This window comes from Miniopterus natalensis, chromosome 9 (genome assembly GCF_054644295.1).
Source record: "Miniopterus natalensis isolate mMinNat1 chromosome 9, mMinNat1.hap1, whole genome shotgun sequence".
NCBI lineage: Eukaryota > Metazoa > Chordata > Mammalia > Chiroptera > Miniopteridae > Miniopterus > Miniopterus natalensis.
Window position 1 is genome coordinate 30967242 of NC_142089.1, and position 16325 is coordinate 30983566.

At 38.3% G+C, this 16325-nt stretch overlaps 1 protein-coding gene across 1 annotated transcript in view; it reads left to right on the forward strand.

The window, feature by feature from the left end:
- SCP2 (sterol carrier protein 2) overlaps positions 1-16325 on the forward strand; it is a 77148-nt gene that overhangs the window by 56297 nt on the left and 4526 nt on the right. Inside the window, exons 13-14 of the mRNA XM_016210833.2 lie at positions 3005-3098; positions 10829-10958. Coding sequence (XP_016066319.2) covers positions 3005-3098; positions 10829-10958 — 224 coding nt within the window. The remainder of the gene's footprint in view (positions 1-3004; positions 3099-10828; positions 10959-16325) is intronic.

Genomic DNA, 16325 nt, shown 5'->3' on the forward strand with positions numbered 1-16325 from the left:
TTTGTTAGAGAAAATTCTAGCCTAGCCTATGACTACCCACCATAAACTGCTTTTAGTTAAAAAGTTTTCATTCCAGACCGTCCTTTGTGGTTATTTTAGGGCTCTGAGTTTGTAATGCTGCCATGCAGGCCTTCCCTGAGCTAGTCAGGTTTTAGCATGTGGCCTCTTTCCATCCACAGAATCCGCTTCTCTCCATCTCCACTGGCAGACTGCCTCCACTGTAGTCCAGGCCACCGCCACTTCTTATGTGGACTACTCTAGCAGCCTCCTAACTATCTCACCACCTCTGTTCTTGCGCCCGCCCCCCAGTTCATTCTGCGTACTGTTGTAAAAATAGTCACAAATCAAACTGTTGCACTTCCCTGTTTAATTATTTCAGTGGCTTCCCAGATTTCCTACTTTGGTGTGCATGATCTGGTCCCTGCCTGGTTCTCCAGTTTCATGTCACTCTCCCCCCACTCACTGTGCTCTAGTGACACTGATCGTGTTTTACTTTCTTTTAACATACTAGATTCTTTTTTCATGGACTTGGCAGTTTCCTCTTTGAATGGCTAACTCCTTTTCTTCCTTTAATTGGGTCTTAGCTTCAATCATCTGCTCAAAGATGCCATTCCTTGATTGCCCTACCTAAAGTAGGTTCTTCCTCTTTTTGTTTGCTTCCTAATACTTGCAATTATTTTGTCTGCTTACTACCTTTTCTTTGCCACTGAAAAAAATGTAAACTCAGTGAGGAGAGGGACTGGGCCTGATTTGTTTGCTGTTATACTCCTAGTACCTGGAACAATGTTTGGCACATAGTAATCACTCATTAAATATCTATGAAATAATAGAAAAAAGGAAAGGGAAGGGAAAAGAGAAGTGGGTAGGGTGGATGGGGAGAGAGAAAAAAGAGTCAGAAAGAAGGAGAGGGGGAAAAGAAAAGAAAAGGAAGGGAAAGGAAAATGGAAAGGGAAGGAGAGAAAAAAAAGAAATGCTTACTGAGCAGCTGCTACATTCTTGACTCCTTCTGTATCCTAATGGTGGTGTTCCAGTCCCTGTCCCAGCCACCACCAGCATGCTTGCGTTATGTCAGAGAATTACCTGACATCCTAAGGTGCCCGCATCTTCCTCAGACCCCTCAAGTTTCTGTCTGTATCAAGCACTTGAGGCTCTGCATTCCATAACAGTCATGTCTATCATTTTTTACACACTGGATTCTATTTAATTCTGGAAAATCATTGGCACTCTCTACCTTCCTACCTACCTCTTCACCAGAGGTACACAGAGAGGAAATATCTGGCTCATAATCATATAGCTGGTGAGTGGAAGAAGCCCTTAGGATTTCAACATAGGCCTTTGTGGCTATAAAGACTGTTCTTTCTGCCACATGAGGCCATTTATCTATAGTCGTTCCCTAAGTATCAAACAACCAATAGGTTGTTAGTCTGTCAACGTAAGAAATGTCCAAACCTGTAGAGAATTTTTATAAGAATTTATTTGAGCCAACACTGATGGCATATGCCGGGGAGCAAGATCTCAAATGCTCTGGAGAATGACAGCTTCACAGTTTCTTTTATGCACTGAAATTAAGGAGAGAATGTAAAGAAGATTACATGAGGGTGGGAGAAAGCAAGGCAAGATTACCTGCTTTCTTGAGGGTGATTATTAACCTAGATGCACAGAAACAATGGACGGGGCTTATTTAAGGCAAAGATAAACCTTTTACTAAAAAGTTATATGACTGAGGCATGACTACCCACCATGACCTGCCAGTTAGGAATGTATGATCAGATCACTCTGTGAGGTTATTATTATTATTATTATTTTAATATATCTTTATTGATTTCATAGAGAGGAAAGGAGAGGGATAGAGAGATAGAAACATCAATGATGAGAGAGTCATTGATTGGCCGCCTCCTGCACGCCCCTGATTGGGGATCAAGCCCGCAACCCAGGCACGTGCCCTACTCGGGAATTGAACCCCGATCACCTGGATCCTGGGTCGGCGCTCAACCGCTGAGCCATGCCCAGCTGGGCCTGTGAGGTTATTTTTCATAGAATCCCTTTTTTTGGTCCACAAATTCATATATTGTATCACCTGTAAACCATGAATCTCAAGTCTACCCTTCTGCTTATTCCCACTTCTTTATAGCCCTGTTCTAATCACTATCATCTCTTGCCTGGACTTCTACAGTAGCCTCTTAACCAGTCTCCCTGCCTACCCATTTGCCAACCCAGCTGGCAGCCATACTGGTCTTCTTATAGTTCCTTTAACTGCCAAGCTAGTTTCTACCTCCAGTTCTTTGTAGAACTGGCTTCACCACCTAAGTCTTTCTGTGGCTGGCTCATTGACATAATTTAAGTATCACCTCCTCAGAGAAGTTATCTGACGAGGCTATCTAAAACAGAACACTCAGCCCTAGCCGGTTTTGCTCAGTGGTTAGAGCAGTGGCCCTTGCACTGAAGGGTCCTGGGTTTGATTCCAGCCAAGAGCACGTACCTCTGTCGGGGCTTGTGCGGGAGGCAACCAATTAATGTGTCTCTCACATCAGTGTTTTTCTCTCTCTCTCTCTCCCTTCCAATCTCTGAAAAGCAATGGAAAAAATATCCTCGAGTGAGGATAAAAAAAAAAAAAGGAAAAGAAATTAGAACATCCAACACAAATAAATATGCTTTCTCTATGTCCCCTTAACCTGCCTTATTTTCTTCATGGTAACTATATTGTTTATTTTTTTTGCTTGTTCATTAACTCTCTCCCTTACTAGCATATCAGCTTCATGAGGGGAGGTTCTTTGGTTTACTGTCTTTTCAAGGACAGTGCCTAGCACCTAGTGAGTACTCATATTTGTTGATAAAAATGAGGAGTAAAACTTGTTTTATGAGTTTAATAACAATTTTGTTTCAGGAAGAGTTACAACATCTCTGTTTTTAGGGTTTTGGAAAATTACTACCGTATAAATGTTGAAAAACCTAGTACCTATATGACTCCATGGATTGAAATTGGTCTTTTCCCCAATTCTTTTAGAACTCATCAAATTGAGGCTGCTCCAACCAGTGCTGCAGTTGAAGGATTTAAGGCAAATCTTGTCTTTAAGGAGATTGAGAAGAAGCTTGAAGAGGTAAGTAATATCTATATAAAATACTACCAGGAGGGCCCGGGGGCTAGAGGAAGCACATATAGATTTCAGGTGTTGCATGAAGTGGTACAAGCTGAAAATTTGTATCATATGGTCAAGTATTGAGTGTCTTTTAGATATGTCTGTTTCGGTTTCCTTATAATTCTGGTAAGAATGCAGTGTATAAATCTCCAGATTTGAGTTATATAAACACCTGTAGTAAATTGCTGTTAAAATCTTAACTTCAGAGGAAAAGCTAACCCCCTTATCACTTTTTTCTCCATCTTTTCTTTGTCACGGAGATGATAATTATGGATCAAGTTTATATGTAAAAAGGTTGTAATTTATTTTGGTGTAATTTTATTCTGAATTAAAAAGATCTTATGTAGAACTATTCAAAAGGATATTTAAAGTGAGTCTTTAAAGCTACCTAATATCAAAACTCTTTTTAAAAAGAAATCTTTTGTGTTTGAGTTTTTAATTTGCTTTTTTTCTTATTGTAAAAATGATGCTAATTTTTAAAACATTCACAATATACAGAAACATATAAAACAGAAAAATTTTAAATCTGAAATGTTAGAGTTCACTAAAATGTTAACAATGGTTGACATCGTTTCAGACATCTCTGTGTATACGAACAGTTTTAGATAACTAGGATCATACAATACATGTTGAGTTTTTAAAATTATACTATATATACAGATCTCTTTTTATGTACAATTAGTTCTTGATAGATAATAATCATACTAAGGTACTCTAACAGTAACTCTTTCTCCAAAAAGAGAGTTATTTTCTTCAGGCAAAATGAGAAATTTACTTCATTGTTTCAAACTTAAAGGCATCTTGGGGATTTTATTATTGATTTCAATTTTGAGACCAACAAGGCACAGTTACAGCAAGAGTCACACAATGCCAGTTGCACACCTACTAAGCTGATCAAAGTGGGCTAAAGTAAAGAAAAGGATTCGGAACATTTGAGCGCCATGTATTTCACCCTGTTAGAGCCACAGTGTGGACTGCAAACATTTTGCATATCTCTAACTTGCTTATTGTGTGTGTGTGGGGAGAAACAGCTAATGTGACGGATGTGTCTTGACAAAGGACCTGCATTTCTAGGATTTTCATTATGATCAACAACCTTTCTGAGGTAGAGAGGGCCAGGGCTGACAGTTCTGGGAAGGCTGGCAATGGTCCACTTGCCCCACCACCATCTTGTGGGAATACACCTGTGTGAGATTGCCTTTTATTTTATAACCTGCTTTTTCCTCTTGACAGTATATTCCATGCCATAAATACAAATCTTTACCATCAGTTTTTAAATTTTTATTTATTTTATTTTATTTTTTCCATCACCATTTATCCCCTCTATGCCCTCTTCCATCTCCTATCCCCTGACCCCATAATTACTGCTGTCCATGTCCATGAGTTCTCTCTCTTTTTTATCTTTTTTGCTCAATCCCTACCCCCACCCCACACCACTAGAGCTCTCTGCCTGCTCTCAATCTATGAGTCTGTCTCTATTTTGCTTGTTAGTCCAGTTTGTTCATTGAATTCCACTTATGAGTGAAATCATATGGTACTTGTCTTTCTCTGACTTTTACCATCAGTTTTTTGTTGTTGTTAATTCTCACCTAAGGATATTTTTTCTTTTGATATTTTTTAGAGAGAGTGGAAGGGAGGGAAAGAGGGGAGAGAGGGAAAGAGGAAAAAAAACACATGGATGTGAAAGAGACACACTAATTGGTTGCTTCCTACACTTGCCCCAACTGGGGCAGGGGATCGAACCTGCAACCCACGTACATGCCCTTGACTGGGAATTGAGCCTGAGACCCTTCTGTGCACTGGCTGGTGCTCAACCACTTAGTAACACTGACCAGGGCTACCATCAGTTCGATTCACCACATAGTACATGTTTGAATGGATGTACCAGAATCTATTTTACTAGTCTCCTATGGTGAATGTCAGGTTGTATTTAAATTTTTTAAGTAAAACAGTGGTTTAATAAATTTCCTTTTGTGCTCATCTTTAAGTATTTAATGCGATGATTACCTTAGCATGAATAATGACAGGAGGAAGTTGCAGGGTAGTTGGATATGTGTATTTTTGCATTTTGATACACATTGCCAAACTATACAGAGGGTACTAATTTACAAATTAATAATAATTCATGAGAGTGTTTTTTTTCCCTTTAGACCTTCTCCAGTGCTCTCTTGGCTGGTTTTAAAAAAAAATTTGCCTATATAGTAGGAAAAAAACCTTGTTCTTAAAATTTTCTTTCAAATGCCCACTAAAATGAAATTGGACTCTAAGAGCTCAGCTTGCAAAAATTGTTTTTCATGCCACCAATATTTGCCTAGAGAATAACCCATAATATAGTTGCTTATGCCAGATTGTCCCACTTTTTCAACTTTATTCTGTTTAAAAACGTCAAATAAAAATAATTAGTCTAGAGAGTATCTGGTATGGCTGGATGTCAACCATTGAATACTTCATTATTGAAATTAACAAAGCAGGGCTGTTTTTATTTCACAGTCGTTTTTTAGCTTTGCAAATGTATGCTTCTTGCTCCCATTTTAATCTTTTCTCTTCCTTCCATAACCTCACTTGCCTGGACCTTGTCCCCTTGTTTCTTTTCTCCTTCCCACGATTGTCAGTTTCCTAAATGTTTGTAGGACTAGAAAGTGAAAGAAAGTCTTGGAATCTTTTGTCAATTCATGCATTTTCTGCCTTAGCAAAGGAAACCTGGCAAGATATTTTATTTCCACTTTTGTCTTTGTTAGAAGTACCCCATTGCCCTCCTTTGAATTCTCTTAATTTTTTGTTCTGATTATGTTTACGACAGGACCTACTCCTTGACCTTTTACCTACTCAGAAAGAAATACTTTTCTTCACAAGGAGGCACTCAGAACTTTGTTAGTATTAATGATCTCCGGTTTTGCAACAAATGTGTATTTGCTTTCCCCTTTTAACTCTCTCCCTGCCTCTTCAGTTGAAAATGTTTTATTGACCAAAGGATGTAAGATGATCAGATGGTTCTCAAAATTAACAGCAAGTGTAAAATTAATTCACATCTGTCTTAAGGAGGTGGGAGGAATTTCTCTCCAAGCATGTAGGTAGAATTTCTAAATGTTTGCTGATGTTACCCTGCTCTTCTTACTTGTTGGTGTATGTCATAGCTCTCTCTATTCCTGAGGCATTGTGCAAGCGGATGGCATGGATATACCTGGAAGTAGTCATTTAGGAGCTGCAGGCCCCAAAGAAAGCCTGGCTCTTGGGCAGCCCAGCACACTACTGTTGTTAACCCATGCTTCTAGATTGTCTCCACAGAACTTTGAGGGATAAAATATTTCAAGGAATGTGGAGAAGACTTTGAACTTTCTTTAAATTCATGTACGGTGACAAACTGCTTTCATAGTCTGAAGTTTGGAAGTACTGATGTAGTCTACTTTGCAGTATGGTGTGGTCAAATGGAAGAAGCATTGAATTTGGAGTTAAACCAACCTAGGATTGAGTACTGGTTGTACTACTTATTAGCCATATGTCCCTCACCCTGAGGGAACGTAGAGTTTAGTGGGAAGCAAGACATGGAAAAATTTTACCAGAAAATAATAACTGCTTTAACAAGAAACCTGGGTGCATTTGCAAAAGGCTATCAAAGTATCCAGTAGAGACAGGAAAGCCTTCCCAGAAGAGTTAGCATGCGAACTGAGACTTGAATTGGTGAGATTGGGGTAGGAATGGAGAAGAGGAGGAGGTGAGTGACCAAGGACAGAGCCTGAGCAAGGGCATGAAGATACGTATGTCCCTGGAATTAAAAATGATCAGTATTGTTAGAAAATGAAGCCTGAGGAAGATTAAAATATGTCTGAAGATAATAGATAACTATCCTACAGATCATGAAGAATCTTGAATGATATTTAAAGATAGACTCCATCCTATAGTCTGTGGGGAGCCATTTAAGAAATCCAAACCTGAAAATGTTAGGTGGATTATGTAAGGGCTAGATGGGTTATGTTAGATAGATTACTTGGTGGCAGGATAGAGAATAGTCTGAAGGGTTCTTAACATTTATGCACCTCAATTATTTTTTCTGCGCAATGAGCTAATATTAATACCTATTCAACTACTTAAAGGGTTTTTATGAAGATTAAATAAAAAATGTATATACAAGCATTTGAAAACTTTATAGCCCTCCAAAGATTATTATTGTTAATAATTATTCCTAAAGTTAATTTAAAATAACTTGAGTGAGATCTTTTGAGGGAAGGCAAAATAAGCGAATTTCTCTTTTACTTAAAAAAAACCCTAACAGTCGCCTGGCTGACGTGGCTCAATGGTTGAGTGTCGACCCATGAACCAAGAGATCATGGTTCTATTCCTGGTCAGGTTCTATGCCCGGGTTTGGGACTTGATCCCCAGTAGGGGGGGGCCTACAGGAGGCAGCTGATCAATGACTCTCTCTCATCATTGATGCTTCTGTCTCTCTCTCTCTCTCCCCCTTCCTCTCTCTGAAATCAATAAAAACATTAAAAAAAAAATCTTACAGTCATTTTGGTTTCTTGATTTAACTAGGAAGTATTGGTAGTTGATTTCAGGACACCCACATATAAGAAATGCCTCCATGACTGTTGAGATAAATATACCTAGACTAAATATTTTTAGAATAGCTTCTTTGGAGTCCTGAGACCTATGATTGATTCTAGATAGGTTCAAGTGTGTTATTTATGTGTAAGAAAAAGATTGACACACCCACTAGGATGACTAAAATGAAAAAGACAGATAAAAGAATGTGGAGAAATTGGAACCTTCATTCATTGCTGGTAGAATTGTAACATGGTGCAGCCACTGTAGAAAACAGTGTGGTAGTTCCTCAAAAAGTTAGACATCTTCTTATGACCCAGCAGTTTCACTTCTAAATATATACCTAAGAGAAATTAGACCCTATGTCCATACAAAAACTTGTACACAAATGTCCACAGCAGTACTAGCTAAAATGGAGAAACAACTATCAACTGATGAACAGCTAAACAAAATGCACTGCTTCCATACAATGGAATAATACTTGGCCACAGAAGGAATGAATTACTGTTGCATGCTTCAACCTGGATGAACCTTAGAAACATGCTTAGTGAAAGAAGCCAGTCACAAAAGACCTTATATTGTATGATTCCATTTATGTGGAATGTCCAGAATAAGCAAATCCACAGAGACAGAAACTAGATTAGTGGTTGCCAGGGGCTAGCTGGAGGGAAGAGTAAGAATGGAGGGGTGATGCTAATGGGTATGGGTTTCTTTTTGGGGAGATGAGAACATTCTAAAATTAGTGGTGTTGGTTGTTCAACTATGAATATATTAAAATACCACTGAATTTTACTTTAAAAGGGTAAATTTTATGGTATGTAAATGATCTCTCAATAAAGCTGTTATAAAACAAACAAAACACAACAAAAAGGAATAAGTTAGACAAGGCTTTCTGCATACATAGAAACAGAGGTTAGCATCTGATGTCAGCTTATGTAAATTCCTCAGGGATAATAATTATTTGAGTATTTCAGGCACTTATCACAGTGCCTGAACATAGTGAACACTTAAATCTTTGTTAAAAGAATGAAATGATACCAAAAGGAAGAATCTTGGATATAAATTATTATTATAAGGCTGAAATAAATATGGTGGGAAATAAAAACTATTAGAAATTATAAGAGAACTCAAAAAGTAGCCAGTTCCAAAATAAATTAAGATTAATATATTTTCTATACATTTGCAATAACCCAGTCATAAAATATAATGGAAAATATATTATTAAGAGCAATATAAAATACTTAAGAATCAACTTAGCAAGAAATATACAAAAGCCAACGTGAGAAAAAAAAAAGACAAAATATTGCCAAGGGACATCAAAGAACACTTGAAGATACACCATATTCATGGATGGGGGGGCTTAATATTGTAAAAATACTACCTCTCCCCTTAACAGATCCATAGGTCCATATATTTTATGTAACCCCATCTTAATCCAACAGTATTTACGGGGGATGGAGTGTGTGTGTGTGTGTGGGGGGGGTAGAACTAACTGAATGATTATAATGTATATCTAAGAGGGGAAAAAGCCCAAAACAAATCCAAGAACAGCCAAGAATACTTGGGAGAGAGTAATTATGATGGGGATTTAGGGATTTACTATACTAAAGAGTAAAATACATTATAAAGCCATAATGCACAGAAATAGCAGACAGATCATAGAGGAAAATAACAAAAAAAATGCTAACATTTATTGAGCAGTTACTTTGTGCTTTACGGGTATTTACATAATTTAAATTTCATACAATTCTGAGTTATATAACTACTATTATTATCTTCACATCTAAAGCTGAGATTTGAAGAGGTTTAGTAACTTGCTCAGAGTAGTATAAGTATGCGTTAGAGCAGGAATTTAAACCTATGCTGATTCCAGATTCAGTGTTCTTAATTAGCAAAGTTTAATTCTAGGAATTTAATCTTATATAAATAAGGCTATGTAAAAATATTTAGATACACAACTGCTATTCACAGTATTGTTATAAGAGCCAGAAGTTAGAACTAATCTAAATATCAAGCAACAGAGTATTGGTAAATATAATATACTTCTATAATTAAAGACTGTATGTGGTCATTTGAAATTATATAGGAGAATATTTAATGACACAGTAATGAGGATAATTATATTAAACAGAAAAGTGGATTATAAAACAGTATATACAGTATGATCCCATATACTAAAATATTTAATGTTAGTGATGAAATTATGAATTATTTATATTTTCTTTTTTTGCTTATTGTTTTCTGGTTTTTCCACAGTAAAATGTGTTTTCTCTCTAAAGAAAAATAATTGCAATAAAATGATTATGTTGTTTTGGTTTATTTTTTTAAAGGTTTGTGAGGTTGTGAGACCTTCACCCTGCTAGCTGGCTTAGCTGTACCTCTTTGCTTCCCTCTAGTCCCCTGTATTTCCCTTTATCCCAATATATTGTCATGGTCATCACAGTGTATTATCACTTATCACTCTAACTCCTACATCTATATTCTTGGTGCACAGAACAATGTCTGGTGCTAATCCTTGTTTCAGTCAGTAAATACTGCAGTAAGGGAAGATGTAGCAGAGGTGGGAATGAAGGGGAGAGGGAGGGGAATTGGAACCAACCTATAGAGATATGTATCTGAGGTTATTTTTCCAGCTTCATTCTTCAAGATCCAAAAGTAAATTGTAGGTGGTAAATTTCTTGCATAATTCTTTATAATAATCCAGAAAATGGGTTGAAAAATAAAAAAAGACTTTGGTCTCAGAACCACATATCTTTAATTGTGGGAAACCAAAAGTGTAAGTAAAGGAATTTACCTGCAAAAAAAAGAGGTTCATACATTTAGAGATGCCAGAGTGAATCTTTCAGAAATTATTGATACAAATGAAGGCTATTTCGGTAGAGAATGCTGTTGTGCTTCCCCTGCCCCCACCCTCATTTTCCTTCCACCCGTTGTATCCAGAAAGCCATTTTTAACCAAAGACTTGGCAGATGAGGGAGTTGTTGCCTGGATGCCTTTCAGACTTTTCTGGGTGAAAGATCCTAAGGGAGCTTGGGGACTGCCCCTGCTGGCCCAGCTGCTCATGTCATGTATCTGTTTAAACATTTAATTTGATTGGGGGAAAAACCAGGGAAATGAGCTTAATATAACTCCAGTGTTATTCTTCTTTCCAGGAAGGGGAACAGTTTGTGAAGAAAATCGGTGGTATTTTTGCCTTCAAGGTGAAGGATGGCCCCGGGGGTAAAGAAGCCACCTGGGTGGTGGATGTGAAGAATGGCAAAGGATCAGTGCTTCCTAACTCAGGTCAGTGCAGTAATGACCAGTTACAGGAACACAGACAAGTTCATAAAGGGAAGTGGGAGTCTGCTTTGGTGTTCCCAGAAAGGGCTGGCGTTAGACCTTGTTAAACTAGTGAATCCGTGGGAATCAGAATAGGTCACAGCTGCCTCCTTCCAAAGACTGGGAGACTATCACAGAGTCGCTAAATCTTAGGCTTTGGAATTAGACAAACTTGGGTTCAGGTCCTGGCCTTGCCACTCACCAATTTTGACCTTGAATAAATTATTTAACTTCTCTAAGCCTCAGTTTTCTGATCTGTACATGGGAATAGTAAGTGGTACTTGTCTCACAGGATTGAGGGGGAGGACTGAGAATTACCTCTTAATCTGTAAAGTACATGGTCCAGTATATGGTTTTGAGGCTTGAAAGACCCGTCTGTACTCATTATCACCACTTTGTCTCATCCCAGTCTTTGTTCCTTTTTTTCATTCACTGTCAGCCATGTATTCGCAGCTCTCCATCTCTTTCATCCCAGTATTTTTTGAACCACTCTAGTCAGCTTTTGTCCACATCACTACCCTGCAATTCTCGTCAAGGTCACCAGTGACCACCATGTTGCTAAATTCCCAGCCCTCATGATAGTATTATTCTTCCAGGCTTTCCCCTGACCTACTGGCTGCTCCTCCTTCTCCAAATTTCTAAACGTTGGAGTACTCGAGGCTCAGGTCTATCTCTGGGGGATCTCATTTAGTCTCATTCTTTAAAACTCTCTATACTGATGACTCCCAGATATCATCTGTGTGGACTGAGCCACTGAACTCCAAGGTGTATATCCGGTTGCTTAATGGACAAGTTTACTTGCATATTTAATAGGTATCCCCAAACTAACATGTAGAAAAGTGAGCTCCTGATCTTCCTCCCACTCCCTTTTAACTAGGTGCTCCCCCACTGTTCTCCCTGTCTCGGTAAGTTGTTGCTCTGTCCTGTCAGTTCCTCAGTCCAAAGCCTGGAGGTCCTCATGGCTCTTCTTTTTCTCACCCTCCGCAGCCTCATCCATCAGCAAATTCTGTTCTCTACCACTGCCACCTTGGTGTAAGCTTCCACCTTTTTTTGCCTCATCTCCCTGTTTCTAACCTTGCCCCTGCAGATTTCTTCTCCACACACCAGCTGGAGTGATCATTTTAAAAACTTAAGTCAGATTGTGACCCTCCTCTGCTCAAAACCATGCAGTGGCTTTCTGCTCACTCCGGGTAAGAGCCAGAGCTCTACAATGGCACCACATGACCTGGCCCCAGGTTTTTCTGCCTTGCTGCACGCTCCCTCACTTTGCTCCAGTCACATTGGCCTCCTTGCCCTTTGCTTGAACCTGGGGTGTTCCCACATCAGGGTCTTTCTACTTTGTTCCCTCTTCCTGGAATTGTCTTCTCTCAGATACCCTCATGGCATGTTTCTCATTTCCTTTGGGTCTTTGTCCAAATGTCACCTTCTCCAGAAGCCCTTCCCTAACCACAATTTTGAAATCACACCCCCATTACCATTCTATATTTTTCTTTATGGCACTTATCACTATCTGATATACCATATAATATTTTACTTATGTATTTGCTTCCCGCTCATCCTCTCCCCACTTGAATTGCCTAGAATAGTACCTGACACGTGGTAGACCTTCAGTAAAATAAATAATAAATGAACAGCAGAATGAATGAATGGTGCTTAGTGAGCATTCAGTAAGTGGTAGCTCTACTGTATGTTTCTCTTGTTGGAAAGAGCCTGGTGCAACTAAGAAATATGATGGACCAGAACCAGGTTTTGGAGGAGTAAAATACCATGCTTTAAACTTTGAAAGTAATTTGATATATAACCAAGCCATTAAAGCTTTTTTTAAATAGAGAAGTGAAAGGCAGAGCTGTGTTTTAGAGGATGAAGCTAGTGCAGTAGACCAGATGAACTGAGAGAGACATTGATGAGAGACATCGGTCAGCTGCCTCCTGCACGCCCCTTACTGGGGATTGAGCCTGCAACCTCGGCATGTGCCCTGACCGGGAATCAAACTGATGACCTCTCTGTGCATGGGATGACACTCAACCAGCTGAGCCACACTGGCTTGGACTAGATGATTTGAGAACAGAGAAATCAGAGGCCGAAAGAGCAATTAGAAGGATGGATGTTGCCACCCTCTAAGTGAGCAGAAAGGATAGCTTGAATGTTGGCAGTAAGAAGAAAGGGATGCAGTTACAGGATCATTGCCAAGGATATTTGGGGTGAAATTGATGGGACCTGGAAGCTGTGCAGGAGAAGGAAGGAGGTGGAGTTCAATATTGATACATTTTGAGGGTGCTCCTGGAGGAAAGGTTGACATCAGGAGAACAGGTAGAAGGAAGGTTAACCTTAGCAGGGAGGGATGGATACTTCTTTCTCAGAGAGGGCAGGTAAATATTCAGGGGCATTTTGAAGTAGAGAGGAGGTTGGCAGAGCTTCTGGAATAGAGTTTAGAGCTTGGAGACAGGAGAAAATGTCAATAGCAGTGTTTCATATGCTATTAAATCAGGAATCAACTAGAGATTAACAAAGAAAAGTTGAGCAGTAGTAAGGGCATCTATCTGGTGTGGGCAAGATGGAATTGTGAAACGTTCCTGAATTATATATAGTCTTTTTTCTCAAAATGAGTGGATAGAAAAATAGCTGTATGTTTGACTTCTATGAACTAGATTCTGTGACTTCTAGATTCTAGCTTTTAGAAAGAAAAAGAACTTTTGGGAAGTAGTGCCATTTTTTTTAATGACTGAAGGATTATAGGTACTTCAGGATTATATTCTGATATGCCCGGGCAGATGTTGAAGTGATTTAAAATTTCTTTCTGTTTTGTTATTGGTGTTTGTCATGAAAGATAATATGTTTATGGAAGGCTATTGCATAATTTCAGAAAAACCTTGTTCCCTGCATATGGATTCAGGCAGTGAGCTCTCCTCTCATTAGGTGCCCCATCCCAGACCTGAAGGGATTTTACCCTGGGGCAAGGTAATTTTTGCTGAAACCGACACGTGTTGGCAGCCAGGAGTGGTGCTGAAACATGACTTTCCCAGTAAAAGCCACCACTGGAAATTGCCAGCTCCTTTTACATCAGCCAACAAGCGACCATTTGTTAGAGATCAGCTACATTAAAGCATTAATAACCTGTCCTAGTTTGAACTGGCATCTTAGAGGATTGCTAGTTCGTTTGGCATATACATAGTGTTGAGAGATTTACTTACTGTTAATGAAGATTTACTTAAATGTATTCATTTGCTTATATTCTAAGAATTTGGTTAATGATTATACTTTAGATTTTGTACATTTTCCATAATCATTTTTTCCTGCCTAGGTGCCCATGAATTCTGCCCTTTTCCTCTCCTTTGAAACAATTCACATAGCATATCTCCAGGAAACCAACTTTGATTAGTCTGACATGACATGTTATTCTTTCATTCCTTTATTCTTTCTTTTCAGCACTTGAGTTTTCAACCCTGCCCTTTTGTGGGGAACATGATATAGAAAGCCTCAGAGTCTCCCATCCCCAAGGTACAGTAGAAAGAGCATAGCCTTTAGAGACAGCCAGACCTAGGTTCAGACCTTGGCTTTGTCATTTAGTAGGTATACATCTTCCCTGAGTCTAGTTGTCTCATCTAGAAAATGGTGAGAATAATTTCTATTCTTGGAACTGTTGTGAGGATTAAGTGAGATAAGGTACGTAAAGCAGTTTAGCATAGTAAGTGCTCAGTAAATCATTGCTTCCTTCCCAACCCATATATTAAACATTAATTTTGCGTGAACACATTAAATTTATCTAAGACTCCTCAGAAGGATGTGGGCAACTGAGAACGCATTTGGACTCATCAGATGCTGATGAATTAGTGAAGGCCTTTCCTGACCACCCAAAGGCCTACCTACTAATAGCTTCCGGCATTAGGATTCCTACATACGAGTTTTTTGGGGGACAGAGGGATAGCACAAACATTTAAAACAAAGCAACCCCTATATCTTTTATCAAGGCATAGATTGTCTGATTAGTTATTGGGCCATAATTTCACAATATTTTGAATTCTGAATTATTTGTTTATTCAACAAGAGTTTATTGATTGCCCTTTATGTGTCAAGCATGCTTCAAGAGTCTGGAAATATATATAGCAGTGAACAAACTGATAAGGGCCCTGCCCCCACAAAGTTTTCATGCCAGTGGACAAATACAGATAGAAAACACATATACAAATAAGGAAGGTAGTTTCAGATAAGTGTATTGAAGAAAAAGAAAACAGAATTGTGAGATAGAAAGTGGCTTCGTTTCTGGGAGAGACCAACTTTAAGGAGACATACTGTTGTTATATTGGTTGCCTAAAACACTGCTGATAAGTTTGATTTCTTGGGGAATTTTTCCTTTTGTACCTGAAACCTCTCATTTGTCCAAGGCAGACAAGGCTAATTTAAAAATGAGATTATTAGAGTCTTTTTTGTATAGTCTTTTTTTCATTATACTTTTATGATATTAAAATTAATATGTAAAAAACTTTGTGTTATATAAGTAATATATACTCAGTGTAAAAAAAAAAAAAGAAAAGATAGAGAAAATGAAAAAATTACTCTCCTGTAATCCCATCACCTACTTTGTGGGTTGAAAATCTACAGCCTATGGGCCAAATCCAGCCTACCACCTATTTGTTTTGTTTTGTTTCGTGTAAAATTTTTATTGAAGTCTAGCACTTAATAAAGGGCATAAGTCTGAAGTATACAACTTGATAAATGTTGACAAGCGAATGTATGTCCCAGATCAAGATGCAGAGTGTTGCGAGCATCCTAAAACCTCCCTCACACCTCCTTTCATCACTACCCACTTGAAAAAGGAGCCATATTCCTAATTCTGACACTGTAGATTGATTTGACTTGTTTTTGAAATTTGTAAGACCCCAAAATAGAAACACTGCAAAGCTGCATCAACCATGGAATGAATAAATAAATTCCTGGTTCATTCACATAGTAAAAATGAACTGCTACATGTAACAATATTAATGAATCTTACAATGGTGACCAAAAGAAGCCAGACCTAAAAGAGTAAGTATGCATGATTCCATTTAAAATATTTATTAAAATAAATCTTAGATGTTTACCAGTTGAAGGACACTAGGAAAAAATCTAGGAGATGAAACCATCAACGACATATTAGCAGAAACTATTTTCTGCTTTTAGTATTCTTGAGAATGTCAGGAGACTGTCCATTAAAAGTCCTCAGAATAAAAAAAATACTTAGCATATCTAGATGCTTTTAGAATACCTGTTAAACAAATGATTATTTACACTGTATATTTAATCAATTTTCTCTTGTTAAATGTTGAGGTTGCTTGTGATTTATGCCACATTTTA